General features: G+C 41.8%; 3 protein-coding genes across 4 annotated transcripts; 2 read left to right on the forward strand and 1 right to left on the reverse strand.

Moving 5' to 3' along the window:
- Positions 1-615: 615 nt before the first annotated feature.
- On the reverse strand, positions 616-6,358 carry zc3h10 (zinc finger CCCH-type containing 10). Of its 2 annotated transcripts, none has more exons than XM_056388397.1 (4): positions 6,189-6,358; positions 5,295-5,452; positions 2,399-3,694; positions 616-1,614 (listed from the first exon to the last, which is right to left on the reverse strand). In XM_056388397.1, exons 3-4 carry the CDS (start codon positions 3,545-3,547, stop codon positions 1,102-1,104), a joined length of 1,662 nt encoding a protein of 553 aa, XP_056244372.1. In that variant the 5' UTR covers positions 3,548-3,694; positions 5,295-5,452; positions 6,189-6,358; the 3' UTR covers positions 616-1,101. The 2 variants fall into 2 exon arrangements, with proteins under 2 accessions (XP_056244372.1, XP_056244364.1); XM_056388389.1 differs by lacking the exon at positions 6,189-6,358 and adding an exon at positions 5,700-5,863.
- LOC130176961 (dnaJ homolog subfamily B member 9-like) lies at positions 5,915-7,486 on the forward strand. Its single transcript, XM_056388421.1, has 3 exons — positions 5,915-6,064; positions 6,365-6,614; positions 7,080-7,486. Exons 2-3 carry the CDS (start codon positions 6,374-6,376, stop codon positions 7,385-7,387), a joined length of 549 nt encoding a protein of 182 aa, XP_056244396.1. The 5' UTR covers positions 5,915-6,064; positions 6,365-6,373; the 3' UTR covers positions 7,388-7,486.
- Positions 7,487-7,490: 4 nt separating this feature from the next.
- Positions 7,491-16,554, forward strand: si:dkey-28n18.9 (sorting nexin-6). The gene is made up of 15 exons (XM_056388410.1): positions 7,491-7,619; positions 7,711-7,905; positions 8,101-8,211; positions 8,361-8,468; positions 9,233-9,293; positions 9,446-9,570; positions 11,267-11,350; positions 11,438-11,512; positions 11,620-11,650; positions 11,860-11,947; positions 12,081-12,120; positions 12,212-12,298; positions 12,435-12,524; positions 12,733-12,798; positions 12,949-16,554. The coding sequence occupies exons 2-15, from the start codon at positions 7,900-7,902 to the stop codon at positions 13,084-13,086; spliced, it is 1,110 nt and encodes a 369-aa protein (XP_056244385.1). The 5' UTR covers positions 7,491-7,619; positions 7,711-7,899; the 3' UTR covers positions 13,087-16,554.
- Positions 16,555-18,417: the final 1,863 nt, after the last annotated feature.

The following is an 18,417-nucleotide window of genomic DNA, read 5'->3' on the forward strand; positions in this document are numbered from 1 at the left end:
CTCTTTCGCTGCTGCGGTAAGACAGTCATCCAGTTTATTGAAATTACCGCCATTACTGCGGCATTACGTTATTCAAAAGCGAAACTTTCCGCGGCATAACGCGTGTTTCTTCAAATTTCACTGTCTGATTAAAAATAAAAAAAGAGTAAGTTTACCTGTCTGATGAAGCACAGGTAGGCTTAATTTCGAGGAGAAAATATTGTGATACAGCCATGTGGTACACGGCCTTGTGTCAAATAGTTTACCCAGCAGCACTTCTAGACAATACTTTCTGAAGCTCCAGTTTATTTTAAAACAGCAGACTGGGCACTCTCCTCAATCCCTAAATCCGGTATGAGTGCACACGCCCTGGGACGAAATGATTGCTTATGACAGACCAACACCGAATACTTCCACTTGTTTGAAGAGCCACACGGATATGAGACTACTGAAGAAACGGGGCATTATATTCATGTTTAAACAGTGTGACTCCACCCAAACAACTCAAGCAATGGGATGGTAACATGAGCATCTGCCACTGTCATAAGGCATGACTTATCTTGCCTGTATGAACTATGAATATATGATTCTGAATAGAAGACAGTAGCTGTAAACAAAGTGATAAATAACACAAGATTCATTTTTGAGTGGTTGTTATTATTTTTTTTTTTTTAATGTGTAGTACCAAAGTTAATTTGCACAGAGCAAACCACAAAAATATAAACACAAACTGTTTCCAAAGTCTTCATATCCCAACAAGGATGGCAAGTGGTTCAAACACTATGGATGAACTCACATATTTTGAGTTTGTTGCCATTTTTGGTGTCCATGTTTGAGGAGATACCTTTGGTACACAGACCTTGGCCAGAGTTTACAGGTCACTCAGCCTGTACGGAAAAATGTCTTTGTAATGTTGCCACAGAACACAGAGTGAGAGAGGCTATACAGAGAAGTCTTTATTTTGCCCTCTGGTGGAGAAGCACAAGTGTCTATGCCTCAACTCTTGTGTTATGTCATCAGTCGAGTCTCATACAAATAAAAAGGAGACCATCTAGGCTCAAAATCCCCACTGAGGATGCTACAGTCTGACTTGTGGGTACTACAGTTCTGACTATGAATCAGTTAGTGAGGCAGAGTTGTGATCCTCATGCTTTGACTGGCAATGGGGTACGACACCATCGGGGTGGTGGCATGACTCATGGTAATACCAGGCAGAGGCTGCGTCATAGACACTGCCACTGGTGCCACAGATACAGCCACCGGTGCCATAGAAACTGGAGGTGCCATTCCTTGGGCAATGGTCTGTGCAAGGGCAGCAGAGAGGGGGGTGATCTCAGGGTTTAGGTGGGGTGGAGGAGCAGTAGGTGGGGCCGCATTAGTTGGGGGCGCTGCAGGGGCACCGGTGGGAGCTACCAGGTCTTGCTGTGTAACAGGCCGAGGCTGCAGTCCAGCGCTGCTCAGGGTGGTGTGAGTCTGGGCGATGCTATGATTGTAGGAACTTACTGCACCCACAGGGGGCGCCAGACTCTGCTCAGTGGGTGCAGGAGTGGAAGACAGCGTCATCACCTTGGCCTGGCTTCGGAACTGGGCGTTCTGCTCCAGAAGAACCTCATTTGTGGCAATGAGATTTGAAACCTGAGAAACAAAAGACATTGATTAGAAAAGAAAAAAATGTCTGTGTGCCAGACTCCAAAATGGTAAACAGCCTTAAACCTTTGATAAATAAGTTTCATGCATTCATTACAGCAATAATCTCTCAGCTGCCTCTTCACATTAACTCTACAAACTTTGTTTTATGTGCAAATAAAACTTTCTCATAGTCCTGAGAATCACTGTTTGGTCCATATTAAACTCTTATTTTGTTTAGAAGCTGCTATCACTCTGAAATGGTGAATTGATATGCATTTTAAATACAGGGACTAACACTAGTCAATAACTAAATCTAAGCAATCAATGTTTTCTTATGCTCATACTCATGAGAGTGAAAAACTCAAGTGACAACCTATTGCTTAATCGACCTTTCACATGATACTCATGTGAAAAGACCATATTAGTGTACCAAGTAACAGTTCCATTTGGCAGTATACTGCAATCTGATTCAACAGCTGCCATTGCTGAGCTGATAAAATTCAATTATTTGTTACAACTTTGTTAACAGATTGTATTGCATAACATTATACTGTTAAATGTACCTGTCATTTTGCACACAGTCATATCTGGTATTAGTTGTTAAAAAGACAAAACATACTAGAAAATAAATACAAACGTGTTTACATTTGTCTGTATTATAAGTGCTATGTGTTCATGAGGGAAAGGCTAACTAGTCATGTATGATTTTAAGGATTTCTCAGAGATCTAAAATTATTTATTTTGTTTAAGTTCCAAATAACGCTTGGTTTTTCCCATCTCTCATCCTAACCTGCTTCTTCAACTCTTCCACTCTCTTCCTCAGCAGGGAGTTTTCTTCCTCCAGGAACCTGTACTCCAGAGGACGTGACGGCAAGGTGGCTTGAATTCCTAGCTCATAGTGTCCACCTCCGCTCCCATCTGCCAGGCGCAGTCCCTCCAGCCGCCGCCTCTTCAACTGTAGAGCAGTGTGGTCCATCGAGGCTTCCAGGGCACCAGCATCAAACAGCCCATTCTCAAGTAGAGGGTCATACACTGAGCAAGCGCTCCTGTCATAACGTCGCTGTCCTGAAGAACTTATCGACAGACAACCACTCATTCCACCTCCACCTACTCCCCCTATTCCTGAGATACCTGGATCTCTGCAACCACCCAAGCTGGGACAGCCTATCCCCATTATATTACTCCCACCTCCACTTCCCACGAGTCCCTGTATTCCTCCACAGGTACCTCCTCCGCCAACACCCATCCCTCCCCCAGGATTCACCATTCCACTGGCGCCTGGCCCTATAACACCACCCACTCCAACCCTGGAAGGCTCATATTCGTAGTCTTTTTTGACATGGCGAAATTTACATTTGTTGCCCCTCTGGCACTCTCCCGTCAGGAAGTCTCTGCAGATAGGGACCTCCCCACGGCTATGGGGGAGATCCATGGGGGACAGGCCAAGTCGAGCTGCAACCTTCCCTCTCAATCTGAGGGGTAACTCTCCTGTTTTCTTGTAGTGGTCCTCGTCCTCTTTAGATCCATGGACAAAGCGGCAGTTGGAGCGCATACACTCCTTATTCTGATGATCATGACAAAAGATGAACTCATTCTTTTGCACTCCTAAATCCGGCACCTCATTAAAGTCTGGGTGTCTAAAGCGGCAGCGTTTCCCTCTCTTGCAGACATTGCGTATGAAGTCCCTGCAGACACCGTCCAACGCCAGTCCTGAACCCTGTCCCCCACCTCCACCGTTCCCACAACTGCTGCCGTTTCCAAGTGCCCCTCCTCCCCCCATGCTCCCAGAGCCAGAGATGTTTCCTCCAACACTTCCTCCTGAACCCCCTCTGCCCTCTGCCGAGCCCCCCACCAAACCAGACCCAGGTCCTCCTTCCTCACCCAGACTACCACTGCTGCCACCACCACCTGACAGGTAGGAACTGTCCCGGTCAGGCATGGCGCTCGGCCCAGCTCAAGGAGAAAATTGCACTCATCTCATGAATATGGGGGGGGGCTGCCGTGACCTGGCAAATAGTCACTTACACAGGTAAAGAAATCATGAATTGTTTTTGCCTTTGAGTAGTGAAGTCTGCTATTCAAAGGTCTGCAAGAGAAAAAAAACAAAGCCAAGTTGAAATATGTGTTATTGAAATACATAAAGATATGAAAAATGACAGCGAAGGGTGTAACGTTACGGTTAAACCAGAACAGTACATTGTGTGGGAAGAAAATGCATTTGCTGTAGATATAAATGGCTTCTGCTAGGAAATTATACATGTATTCTGATGTTCACTGTATTCTGTATTGTTTTTAGCTGTATAACCTCATACTCGGCCCCCAGCTGCTGGAGGGTAAGGAAAAGGTGTATGAGCATATGAAAATAGGAAAACCTTTGGGGAAAAACAGGAAACTAAGTAGAAACTCAACAATGCCAGAGGAACAACAAATCTGAGCTCCTAGAACATTTCTGAACATTGCCAGGCAATGTGCATTCAGTCACACTCTGATACCCTTAGTTGGCAGATGAGAGATAGGAATGTTATCACTTATAACACATGTTGCTTTGAAACACACAATACATGGTGTTTAGAAAATGATGGAAAATCACACATGCATATGTAAGTTTGTGACTCAGCATAAGTATAAGGTGCAGCAAATGGGGGTTTCATCCTGTGGCGACGGCTAATCTGTTGATTGGAGGAATGGGGTGTTGGTGACACCTGAGGTCCAATGCTCCAGACACCAGAGGGTGGGCAGACCTTCTTCCGGATGATGGCCAAACAATGTGGCCATCAACAGTACAGTTTATCAAAGTTTGTTTGATATCATTAAAACTAAGCTATGTAGCAAGCAAGTGGCTCTCATGAGATACCTGAAGTGCACTAGGATGAGCAATGTCTTGGAAAAACAATATACCATGACACCACACCTTTAAGTTTTGTAACAACACCCTGGCTGGGTCACCAAGACCCGGTGTGGCTCACGAAGGGGGCAAAGGAGATAGAGATCATATATAGAAGTAAAAATATAAACCTTCTTTTCATTGAAACCACATGGCCCTAGCAACGGTCCAACGGACACACCCTCCAAATATCTGTATATGGATGAATGTTTTCTTTGTCTGGTAGAATGAATGTAGGATGTTTGTTATAATGTTTTAGTGAACGAATGCACAAGCGAGGGTAGCAGTACTGTGCTAGACTGAAGGCCTATTATAGGAGTTTATATATGTGTGTTGTTGTGTAAGCTTACACGATGTTGAATTGCTTTGTGTATCTGTTTATTGCAATTGTGATGATTATGTAAGGATGTGAGAGTTGGTAAATAAGTAGCACTGGTGTGTTAACTGGAGAATGAGCATCAGTCAATTTCAATTCACGTTTTTTTCCAATGTCCGGTGAACAATATTGCCAAAGCATCAGGTAAAGTACAATTTGTGTCTGTTCCATGTGTATAATAAGCCAAGTAAAGATGTTTATCACATTCAGTGATGCTGTTTTAATTATGTGTTCTTCAGGTTGCAGTCACATATTGTGCAGTAAAGTATGCTGCATGTCTCTCTCCTGATATAAACTGGAGCTTTTCACTCATATCTGGCCCTGTGAAGTTTGGAATGAACAAATCAACTTCTTAAAGTATTCCACTCTGATAACATTATTATTTGTCACATTTTAAGAGGACGTGCATCTCTGCCTCTACCTCACCTGTCTTGCAGTGACAACAGACTCTTCGCTCTTTTGGTAGTCAGGACTCCTGTGGTCACACTGTGGTCACAGTGTCTGTATTTGGTCAGGATCTAGCTCGGCTTTGTATCTTGGGTTCTTGGGTTTGTAGTGCCTGAAATCCCAGCGTCTTGGGGTCTCTATGATTTACCAAGAATAAACAACCAGAAAATGTTTTGGTAAAACAACACGAATTAAGCATTGCATTCACACCACACGATACTGAAATAAACACAAATGGTGACAGATGGTAAATAAAGAAACACCCGGACATATCATATTTCTGAATAAGTCTAAAACGTTGCAACGAGACCGTCGGGCTCTCTGGCTAGCTAATATTAGCTAACGATCGTTACACAGCTCGGCTAAATTCTAATGTTGTCTTACCAAACATAAGCCAGGAGTAGGTTCCAGCTGAGTGGCTCCCATATAGAAACGCCTCACTCTGATTCACTGAAACCTATACAGGTATTTCTGCCAACAACAGAAACCAGGCCTGTATTATTTTGGTAATTCCTCTAGGCCTCGGTGCTGTTTACCAAATTTCTCGATCTGTCTTTCACTACCAACGAAGAAGACAACCCTCTTCTTCTCCTTTTTCCTCGAGCTGCTGTTTGCTACCCTCTAGTGGTGAAAGTGGTGGATGACACCCAAGTATGTTTTAAGTTTGTTGTCATTTTCTTTTTATACAAGGAAATAATAAATACACGTTGTAAATGTGGATGTATTAGCGACAGTATCGCCAAAACAAGGTAAGTTAACACCGAGAATAGCCACGAACGAGGTCACATTTACTTTGATGCGCCTTTGCCACGTTTTTGTACGTAGTTTGGCTGAAATAGGCGTAACATCTTTAGTTAACTAAATTCTGTGTACCTGTGGTAGAAACAGAAGCCTAGCTCTAGCCCTGCTGAGTGTTGTTACTGCTGATGTGTAGAGCAGTCACTGGATAGTTTTATGTACATATGGAGATAAGCTGTTAAACCGCAAGGTAGCTGCCGCACAAGATAAACTGTTTTGTGTAAGAGTTTGAGTTCCTCATCTGTGCTCAGACGCTCAACATGGCAGTGGTGCAAGGTCTTCTCCACTGGATGCAAGCCTGCGTGGTCCTGCTGCTCTGCTTATCTGAAGCCGTGCCCGCTGCCTCAGAGACCAACAGAAATTACTACGATACCCTCAGTATTGAGTCAACAGCAACTGACAGCCAGATAAAAAAGGCTTTCCGCAAACTGGCCATAAAGCACCACCCCGATAAGAACAAGAGCGCCGACGCAGAGAAGACTTTCAGAGAGATTGCTGAAGGTAAAACACGCCTGCAACACACTGTACTTTCCTGTGTAATCTACATTGTATATGTAATCTACACAATGAAATCATTTGCAATTTTCACTTTCAAAATAGATCATTTCTTTATTCTATTAATATGGCTCCATTAATACTCCCAGTTGCCATTTTCTTTAGTACCTTAGCTAATACTGATGTAGTCTAATACAACAGCCCTGCAATAAATCCTACCTTCATGAGGGCTTTATAATGTTCAGTGTTTTTTAGACTGCTTTAGCAGTGTAGTGTAATTTGTGGTGGTGGTGTTATATTGGTTTTTCCAATATTTAGTTTACTCCTGATATAAATGTGGTGGCAAGTATTAGAAACACGTTATACAGCCAAATAATACAAAACTGAAAATTGTAACCATGGTTGTTTTAGCTAGGTGTACCTAATGAACTCACACCTGAGTGTACATTCACTGTCTAACTCCTCCTCCAGCCTACACCGTGCTTTCCAACAAGGAGAAGAGGAGGCTCTATGACAGTGTGGGCCATGAGGCTTTTGTAAAAAACGAGGTCTCTGTTGATGCTGAGGATGAGGATGAGACAAACTTCCACTTCAGTTTCTCAGACTTCTTCCATGACTTTGATGATAGTCCCTTTGTGGAGGAGCCACACTTCCACTGGAGCTTTCATCAGGATTGGGAGGATGAGGATGATCCATATGACTATTACAGTTTCGATGACCCCGGCTTCAACTTTTATTTTGGGGATGGGGATGAAAATGAGGAGGAGCACCACTACTAGATATGTAATTTCTTTGTCCTGTATAATGCACGACTATTATGTATTAATATATTGTCTTCTATTGATAACAAAGTCTCCATATTAAATTGTTTACTCATGCCTTGTACTGTGCGTCTTTTATGGCATCACTTGTAAGTTCAGCGGTTGTTTACAGGCTTGTGAGGTTGTAAGGCTGACAGCTGGGCAACTGATTGGACCGTTATGCCACTTTTCCTATGTGGGTGTGTCGAAGGTACAGAGTTACTGGCTAACACACCATTTACTCATCTTTTTCCCTGAGCCAGCACTTTAGATTTGGCACTGTTTTACTCCATTTCTCTCAGGACCAGTGTGCACTTTGACCCAGAGGATATCCTGTGCCTTCTCAGCAGTTGGAGTGTGAACGCACTAAAGCCTACATAAGACAAAAGAGCTTTGCAGCTTTATGCACTTTTATCGAGATAAAAGGAGATTTAAGATTTCTACAAAGCAGATAAAAGACAGACTGGAAACATTAACTTACAATCTTGACAATGATGGTAAGTATGTCTGAAAATGTTGTTGTTTTTGACAACCTCTGAGTATCATGTGACTTTTACTCCAGGCAGGCATCCGTATATACAGTATGAACAGTTACAGTTTTTTCTTCCCTTTAAATTTAGTTAACATAATAATGTGAATTTACTCCCAGCTATTGTATTCATAATATTAACAGCAACATTTTTTTATTACAGCAAGAGGTCCAAGAAGTGACACCTCCTCTGAGTGTCCATGGTCATAACATCAAGGTAACGGAGGCGCTGAAAGACGGGGACACACTTACCTTTCTGATTGTTTCTCAAAAGGTGAGAAAAAGATTCATTTACTTGTTATTTGTTGCAAGAATTGAAAACATTAGATCTAGATTAATACCGCAAACCACAAGGATAGGTCAGTTGGCATGCTTGAACTGATATTACAAACTGCTCAAACTGCTCTCTCCTGTGTGTGCCAGCTGTCTGGGACAGGGGAGTACCATGTGGTCCGGACCTATGAGGATTTTGAATGGCTGCAGCAGCACCTGTTTTCTGAGGAGGACGTGCCTGGGTTACAGGGAGTCATAGTCAGTACTTTAATACATCTGCACTCAGTTTTTTATTCCACTTGACTGGACACACAGTTAATGGGTCAACTAAATTAGTTGTGGGTTGTCTTGGTGGCTCAGTCAGTGATCTATTGTTCTTTGTTTTATAGATTGAACTGCCTTCTTTACAAATTGAAAGTGATAACTGAAAATTATAACTTAAAATTATGCAGTCTTGAAACACAGTGCTTTTGTGACTGAGAAAATCACAAACTACAATGTTTACCACATACGTACGTAACAGCGGTTTGAAAATGTGCTACAGTCGTCCAAATTCTGGGGAGCAGTTTGTTGCTTTTCAGACGCTTCCTCTTTTTTCCTACTTTACTCATGCTTTTCAGATCTTAGTGCTGTCATCCTGCCAGCTTCCCCAGAACTTTAGAAAATGAAGCAGAAGCTTTTACTTCAGATCATTTTTTTTTTTTTTCAAAGAAAATGCAGCAGATTCATATCAGGAAGTATTTTACTTCCTTTACACAGTGACGCGAGAGTTTATATGTAGCAGAGCAGAGTTTGTGATGTATTACACAAGCACACACTGTGTGATATCAAAGATCCTTAAGGTTCATATTGTGTCCATGCTGTACCTCCAAGCACAGCATATTTCAAAAAACCATTAACCTATTTAAGTCTCCAGTGCCAAGCACCTAATGAAAGAAAGTTTTGACTAAACAATAGAATAAATCATACTTTGAAAAACAACATGGGCTTTAATAGAGTTGTACTCCCTTTTTCCCTTCAAGTTTCCTCCTGTTCCGGCAAAGGCTCAGGTGAATGCATCTGCCAAGGTCATGAAACAGCTTGGTGAGTACATCTGCACAAAAAAAATAAGTATATATATATATATATATATATATATATAAATACAACAAATGAAATTTCAGTGTCAGTTCTGTTGTACAGTGTTGAGTGAGTTATTCAGTGTTGTGGTGAAAATGTTGAATGCTTCCCTGCAGGTTTCCTTGGCTTGGGAGAGTGGCAGCCGTACTGTAAAGCATTGGAGACTTTCCTCCGGCAGGTTGCTTCACACAGCATCCTCAACAAAATTAAAGCTGTGGAGATCTTCCTCACTAGCACAGATGTAAGTGGACACAGATAAACAGCTTTTTACTTCTATTCTCCTTTCTTTTCTTTTCTTTTCTTTTTTTTTTTTTTTTTTTACAATTAGCACCAGTAAAAAGAAAGAATTTAATGTTATGTGCAACGTGATTTTATGAGAGGGAAGGGTAGTAAATGGTTAAACGTTCACCAACATTGTTTCAGAAGAGAGAATAAAGAGATTCATGTGACCATTATGGCACCCTCCAGATATATGGAGGAGTGAAGGCCAATGATCTGCACCTGCACTTCACCCCAAATGAGATGGTCTGCAGTGTAGAATTATAGTGAGTTTCTGCCTGTAGCCCACACACCAAACCTTCAGAAGGTTCTTCTGAAGTTGCCCTAAGAAATGTGCCCTGTGACTGTGTTTAACCTCAAAGTTAACCTCACAGTACAGTAGATGTCTCCGGGACCATATTTTGCCTTGATGACACACACAGACACACACCCACCTTAAAGCAGACCCTCACACAGACTCAAAAAGATGGAAACAATGCTGGCCTACTGTCACAGCTGGTTGCATGTGACTGGCGGGCTGCAGGTTTTGGGATTCTGAGCAAAACATACACAGACTCTGTCTGCAAAAAATCTGGCAAAATGAAAAACCATGGAAAATGATGGCCACAGCTGGAAGAACCGTTTAAATGGGCTCGCTTTCACTGTTGGACTGTGGACTTTGAAGAAGGCACACAGTTGTAAAAGTACTTTTGTCTGTAGATAAAAAAAAAAAAATGGAAGAACGAAACAAGCTGGTGAAGTGTCACAAAATCAGTGCTTTGAAATTTTCAAAAGGGACCAGGTGGTGAAGTGAACTCCACAAAAGAAATAAGAGTACAAGCTCTCAGCCTGCCGGGTTTGAATAACACCAAAGAGTAAACAAGACCTCACAGTGTCGGTGCTTGAGTCGAAAAAAAGGCACTTTCCAAACAACTTTGTTTTAGAAGAATATTATTAATGTTCCTGTTGTCACACTATAGCCCTTAACAAGGGAAGGGTCATTTACATATAAATGATATCAGTTTAGCATTATTTTGATAGGAAAAACTTTGTCTTTACTAAGCCATTCGTCATTTCAACTCTGCATTACAAATATATTATGAATACTATTACTACTAGTATGCATTTATCTGTATGTATTCAAGTAGACACACACACACACACACACACACACACACACACACACACACACACGTACACTGAGTAATCCTCTTTGCTGTGTTTAAGTCAGAGTTTATGTCACTGTTGGACATGTTTCAAGTCCTGATGATGATACAGGTCTTTCCTTTCTGACTGCATCAGCCTCATCAAGTCTGGAATGCTGTATATCAAGCATTAGCAGTCTCTTAGTGGCACAGGCCAAAAATGTCTTTGGATGTTCCAAGAGTGTGTGTGTGTGTGTGTGTGTGTGTGTGTGTGTGTGTGTGTGTGTGTGTGTGTGTGTGTGTGTGTGCGTGCGTGTAATCACACACTTTGTAACACTAATAAACACTTTATATCTGATGTGATGAAGCTGAGGCAAGATTTTCTCTGACTTTCACATTGTATTGTGTCTCAAAGACAGTGTATCCGTCTGTAAGTCCTCCACTCATGTTTGGATGATTTCATATACTGTACATACTGCGCTTAAACAGTATTAACTTGAAAAAGTTGGAGCTTATTGGTGTATTTGTGTGCAGCCTCCAGGCAGACAAAGAGTAAGGAAAAACATTTTCAACCGGCTGAGTCAAGCTGTGGAAGGGATGAGGAAAGAAGGCCATAAGGTACACAACTGGGACTCATGCAGACAGAATTTACAGCCTCTACACCTGTATGTGAAGTTTTAATGCAGTAATGGCTTGCATTCGCAGGATGTGGATGAGTTCTTCCAAACTGAACGTGACCAGAACCTCATCCTAACTGGCTACACAAAGAGCGCAGCCGAGGTTGTTGTTTGTCTTTATGAGTGTTCGTCTTCTGTCCTTTTACCTTCGCCCATACGACCAGATACACATTGTCCTGTTTGACTTTTGAAATTTCATTTTCCTTGCAGAGATTCCTGGATGTGGTGCTGACCCAGCAGAGTAAGAAACATGCTTCATTTGTAAAAGTCCCCTGTGAAAACAGACAGAGAGATCATTGGTTGTAATTCACTGGTGTCATTTGTGTGTTCAAACTCAACAGTTAATATGGGATATGGATTCATGTATTAATGTTCTACCACATCACTATACCACATCCATCTGTGCCAAGTCTGATGTTACTGTGTGTGTCATGTTGTGGTTGTTTGCAGAAATAGCAGTGGCCTGTGGGCACTTCTCAGCTGCTCTGCATCTCTGTGTGGAAGCAGGGGAGGATCCTGACAAACAGGATTTTTCTAGGTTAGACCATATTTGTATTGGTCACACACCCATATCACATGTTCTTAAAGTTAATGCCTCTTAACGTTGCATACAAGTTGTAATAAGTTGGTTTGATTATACAAATTATAAAAACACTTTTTTTTCCTCGCAGGATCTGTGTGAAATTATCTGAAGTCTTTGAATCTATGAAGGTAAGTTGTTTGTCCTTTTTAACAGAAATAGATTCACATCGTGATGGACCATCACTAATCATCTGCAGATAATTTGCTTGTTTGTGAGCAGAAAAATATGATGAGTGTTGCTGAGAACAATGTGAACACCCTTGGGCTGGGCCTAGACCTGGAGTCACGCTACCAGGAGGCAGAGAAGGTGTGTTTTGTAGTTCTAAAGGTAGTTTATGTTAATCATATGTACAGTGGCTCTCCATGTACCTTGAATCCCGGCCGTCGATTGAAATAAAGACTGAAAGACTAATAATGTAACATGATTATTATGTCCAATGCAGGAAATGCTGTTCAGGAGAACCTGTAAGCTGGTGGAGTTAGAGACTGCCAGGAGGAACGCAGAGAAGGCCAAACCTGTGAAGAAGACTGCTGTGAGTGTCTGCGCCCGAGTACAGCGTGCACATCCTGTTATGTGACCAGCAGGTGTCAGTAACGCTCTGCCGATAAGATTCAGTAGTAGGGGCTAGACAGCTAAGACGAAAGATGACGAGAAGACATTCGATGCAAGTATAATCTGTATATTAAGTCTGATTAAGACCAAGTATGTAATAATGATGGCATGCGCTCCACATTCATCAGATGGAGGAGGTGAAGAAAGCGGCAGAGACGGAGTTCGATCACATTTGTGGTGTCGCTAAAAAGGAGGTAAAACATCCAATTTAAAAACTGGAATCCCTGTTTCCACCTGGCTTACCTGCCTCCCCACTCCCCACCTCAAGCTTATTGTGCAGCATCCTGTTTGTTGTCATGACCTTTACTGTGTGTGTTTACATGCATGTGATGTGTTTCTTCCAGATTGTGCGGTTTGAGGGCGTCCGTGTGGAGATGTTGCAGCAGGCTCTGGTTCAGTGGTGTGAAAAGCAGCTCCTTACAGCCAAAGAAAGTGCTGACCAGTTCAACCAGCATCTGCAAGCCTTCAGAGGGATGGCCTAGTGACCTCACTAGCAACTTCCTAATGAAGCATCCTCAGTATGTCTAAACATAGCATGGGGTAACCCAAACATGTCCTTCACCCTGTTGTGCTGTAGCCTGATGCATTATTGGACTCAGTTATATCCAGAATGAATGAAGAAATGTAAGTGAAACAGTAAGAAAACCTTCCTCATAATTAAAACGCATCCTTATAGATTGTATTCACACTTGTGCACACACACATAAACAAACACCTAGTTTTCCTCAATCTCTCCTCACTCATACTCTTCCTAATAAAGCCCCGGTAGAAATGATCGTTTGGAGATCGTAGCAGGGGTATGTCATCTGCTAAGGCTATTGTGTGTGTGTGTGTGTGTGTGTGTGTGTGTGTGTGTGTGTGTGTGAGTGTGTGAGTGTACATGTTCTATACTACACTCATACATTTGTGCTGAGAACGTATTGTGCTGCTCTGTAGCCACTACATCAGCCGGGGTCACACAAAATAAAGTGTGATGAATTGATTCCCAAAGTACCTGCTTGCCTTTGTGTGTGTTTCTTACTCCTGGATCATTAATCAGTGGGTTTGGCTGCTCCTGCAAGGACATGGCAACAAGGGCACTGTGCTGGCTTATTGTTTGGCTTTTGAAACTATCTTGGCTTTGTGAATACCATAATAATGTTAATAATCTGTCTAAGAATCATTCTATTTTCCTTTAAGCGAGATCTGGCATTAAAACTATGACACACTTAACAGAGATTTTCTGCACATAAGCACAATGTCATCCTCCCCTTCCCTGTCTTCTGAAGACTGTAGGTCCATATCTCAGCACCGCTGCGTGCTTCATCTCATCTGTTCCGGCCTGTAATCTCTCCATTGGGTGAATAAGGAGGAATGGTTCCCATTTGAGCGAATGAGTCAGAGAGAGATAGATGACTGGTCTCGTAAGAAGAGAGGATAGAGAGGAGGTTGGGCTCATTTGACAATGAAGGAGTAGGTAAATGGCAGTACATACATTGCCAAGAGCATGTTTATAATCCGCCCAAACAGAATGAACTGTTGAGAGGAATTGTGTTATAGTCGTTGGTTAGAATGTAAATCTACTTGCTCTTTGGATGACTCCCCTATTTCTCTGATGGTTGTGTAACCTGATATAATTCCTGTACCTCATTTCTTGTGTGTACTGCTCCTCCCGAGCCTCAGATAAGATCCCACAATGCTTTTTTATTTAACGTATTTAATCTCTCTTTGATCTTTTTGTAGAGGTGGTACACATACACAGAGCAGAGGCTATAAAGAGACTAAGGGTCTCAAGCAACGTTAGTGGCTCTGAGGCTGTATTTAGGCACAGTGGTACTCAAAGTTAAATGCAAATGTCAGGCTCTTTTGAGATAAAGTGTGTGTTTTACAAGACACCTGGCCAAAAATGCTAACATGCCTCTTATAAGCAGGTATGATGCATACCATATTAACCACCCTATTTTAGTGTGTTAACATGCCAATGTTTGTGCACCTGAGGTAAATGGAAACATCATTAATTTTGAAAGTGTTTAGTCATAAACCAAAGTAGAGCCTTTTTCTCCACACTCTATGAACTTCTATCCCAAACGTATCACCTAATTCCTTGGAAAAGCAAAATTTGTGTTCATATCGAATCACCTGCTAGTCGTCACTGAAATTCCAGTCTGTCTGTTTACACTCCATTTTATGTTTTGGAGGTAGTAACAAAAAGACGTTCACTCTCCTTACAGTACACACATTTATTGATCATTAAATCTAGCAATTACACCATGCAAGTTTTGTACTTCATCTTTGTGGTTTATTGGTTTTAATGAGGCGCAGTAAAAGTTAAATGTAAGAGGTTTATGGACCATTTTTATGATTCTGTGGTTTTACCTCTTCTTTTTTTATATTCTACCTCTATTCAAAAGCTTCTATGTACCTGAGAAAAACACTGTGGACACTGAGAGGTGGGGGATGATGAACAAAATGCATTATGCTGCACTTACACTAAGAAATACAAGTGTAAAACTCTAGGATTCTATATATTGTATCATTATCCTTTCTGCTATTATTCAAAGCTGCGATGTTCCTATCCCTGCTGCTTGTCACTGCATTATACCAGATCAACTTAACAACAGAGAAGCCGCATTTCTAGTGCTTTCATTGTGGTGCTGCAGAAGCTAACTAGCACGCATGGTGAGTGCATATGGGCAAACACACACACACACACACACATACACACACACACACACTAATGAGAGCCCATCTCAACTGCTGAGAGTATGACCCAGATCAAGGACAGGAAGATCATGGCAACGCTCTGTTTGCGTGTAAGTGTCTATATGTGTGTGTGTGTGTGTGTGTGTGTGTGTGTATGTGCGCGCGCCCATGCCACTGAAAACATGCACTTATAGCTGATCCGCTAAAGTAGCTCATTACTGGTGGAAAGGCAGCACTCAGCACACCGCCCTATGGCCTGACAAGGACCGGTTTGTCAAGTGCAACGTTAAGGCAATAGCTTGTCTGAGCAGACAGTGTGACAAGGCCTTTTGACTCAGCCATCCCAATGAAGCTGCACCGCACTAGTTTGATGACTTTGACAGTATGTCTCTTAGTCGGTCAGATGACAAAAGAAATGCGGAGCCAGATTACATCTGATTAGCGGCTTTAATCAGTGTTTACACAGGAGGTGTTTTATTGTTGCTTGTTGATTCTCTGGTGTCTTGAGTCATAAATCTCCACTGGGTGATTTACATTTCTCTGTGAGAAATGCATGAATGAATCTTGGGTAACAGAAGTCACAATAATTGAAGAGGGCATGTTTTATCTTGACAAAAAAAAAAAAGAATAAAACAATGCATTACAGGATATTTTATTGGAGACAGATAATTCATCTTCTCCAAGAAAAGCATCTGACTAACTATCAAAGAGTTTAATGCAAAATAAATTCAACATAGGCTACATGAGATATTACAATTTTTGTAATTTGATTAATACAGCAACTGTATGTGATGGCAGTAATAAATCAGAAATTCTCTTTTGTCTCTCTGTGACTAGTCCCTGGATTCCCCCCTTCAGAGATCCACATTTCTTTTCTCCATCTTCACAGCCATCTCTGATATCTTTGAGAATCTGTGACTCCTGGGAAGCTGCAAGAACAAAATTTGACTACAGAATACTAATATGAAAGTTTCTCCTTTTCGCACTTTGCAATCGAGACTTGGCATCCCTGTCAATTACACCAGCCTTAAAATAAAATAAAAAAAAGCAAAAATAAAAAACACACTCTGAGAGCCTTAATCCTGGATTCACTTGGTGAACACATGGTGCTCGTGTCATGAGGTGCAAGGCTTGGTTGTGCTCTATCACAAATTAGTGAGCATGCTGCAGCTGAGTCGAGTCAACCCAAGGTTGTTGGCACCTCATTAAATCTAATCACTGCCGTACACAGATTATGACTCATTAAAAGTTTGTAGGATGGAGAATGAGACAGGAGGAGAGGCAGAGAAAGAGACGAATGCCATAATGCAGATGCCCTAACCATCTGTAGCATATACAGCTTCATCAGGCACATTGCATTCTGACTGTGCAGCACAGCACAAGGAAGGCATAACAAAACAGAACCTCTCAGCTCTAAAATCAAACCTGATGGCAGCACTCCACCGATGATTTGGATAGTGGATAGTATCAATTTTCCCCCCTTGCAATGGATTACAGCATTGCAAAGCATTAGACTTGCTAATTTAGTCAATTTCTCTGTTCACTACTGAATGGAGCCATAAATATTAATACTTCCACACTCCCCTCCTGGCTGCTTGTCATGCGTTCAAGGGATTGCGGGTGATATTGTTAATTAGGTTTGCAGGAAAAATGTCAGTGGTGAACCTATGGACAGGCTGAGGTGATGACTTTCCTGTCATTCTTAATGCACAGCAGAGGTGTCTGAATACACTGTAACATGGAAAACACAAACAGGAGACGTGCAGAGGGCAGGAAAAATTGCACCTCGTCACAATGATTCATTTTTGTTTTTATTTAAAAGACTCAAATTAAATATTAAAGAAGGAAACACATAACAAATTATCATGGAGATATAGTTTTGTCATGTAAGGTACAGTACAGTGATTATCAACAAGAACACAGTGAATCACTCTCTCTCTCTGTCTGTCTTTCTCTCTCTCTTTCTCTCTCTCTCTCTCACACACACACACACACACAAATACCAATTCACCCATTAGAGTAAAATCAATTATTCATCAATTGTTTCCACCACAGCTTTGACCAGAGGAGCAGGCTCTTCACTCCAGAGGTCATTTTGTCACATGTGTTCAACATGTGGCCTTTTCCAGTCTCTGTCAACAACAATGTGTCCCACAGCACACTCTGTGCTGCATGGGATGACATGTGCTTACTATAAAAGAACTACTACTGTAGTAACAGTTGTATTGTGTATAGAACATGGCAGCAATGAAAGAATGTGAAACCTGGTACATTTCCTGTTTTCCACAACTGCAAAGAAAGTTCAGCATTTTGAAAAATCAGTTAGATCTGAGACGATCTGATCTCTAAATCTTTTTTTTTTTTGTTATTATACTTGACCTGAAAAAGGACGGTGTAATGATAGCGGGAGAGGTCTGTGTCAGCTTTTCTACTGAAGAATAATTTTTTTCAGTTTGGTTCATTTATTTTTGTAGATTATATAATATGTTAGAACTATAATGAAAGAGTTTTCTAAGAAAATCTATTGATCACCAGAGGAAAGAGGTTCTTTTATCCCCATCAGCTACTTTACTGTGTCCCTGGAGCTGCACAGGATTCACAGTTTTGTTCAAGGACACCGCAGCGGGGTGATATTTGCTGCCAAAGGGGCTCATACCGGGGCCTTCTACAGTGGTTGAAGGACAGGCTCTTTGCTCACTGCGCCGCGTTCATTTTCCAAATAAACATACAAGGGCAAAGGAAACAGATGGAAAGTCATCCCAGGCCCGACAGCAAACATAGGCTAAACATCTGTTGCAGGGATGTATCCAAGCCCACTCTGGAGCTCAAGACAAGTTTGGCCTCACCTTTCCTGCTGTTGTTTCCTCTGACTCAGACTTGGTGAAGAGATACAGATGGGATCACAAATGCCCCCTGGATACTGCTATTAAATTTCACTTTGCGATAATGCATGCTAAAGTCTCATTAAATCCCAGTCAGAGATAATGCATGGTAAACTCCCATTACAGTTTGATTAGAAGGTGCGGGGCCTGCCGTCGTGCTGATTGTGTTTTTAATCAGATGCTTCCTCCTGCTGCAGAGCAAACAAGAGCTAAGAGGAGAAAAAGGAGGGAACAAAGCAAAACAAGCTG

Source organism: Seriola aureovittata, chromosome 2 (assembly GCF_021018895.1).
Source record: "Seriola aureovittata isolate HTS-2021-v1 ecotype China chromosome 2, ASM2101889v1, whole genome shotgun sequence".
Lineage (NCBI taxonomy): Eukaryota > Metazoa > Chordata > Actinopteri > Carangiformes > Carangidae > Seriola > Seriola aureovittata.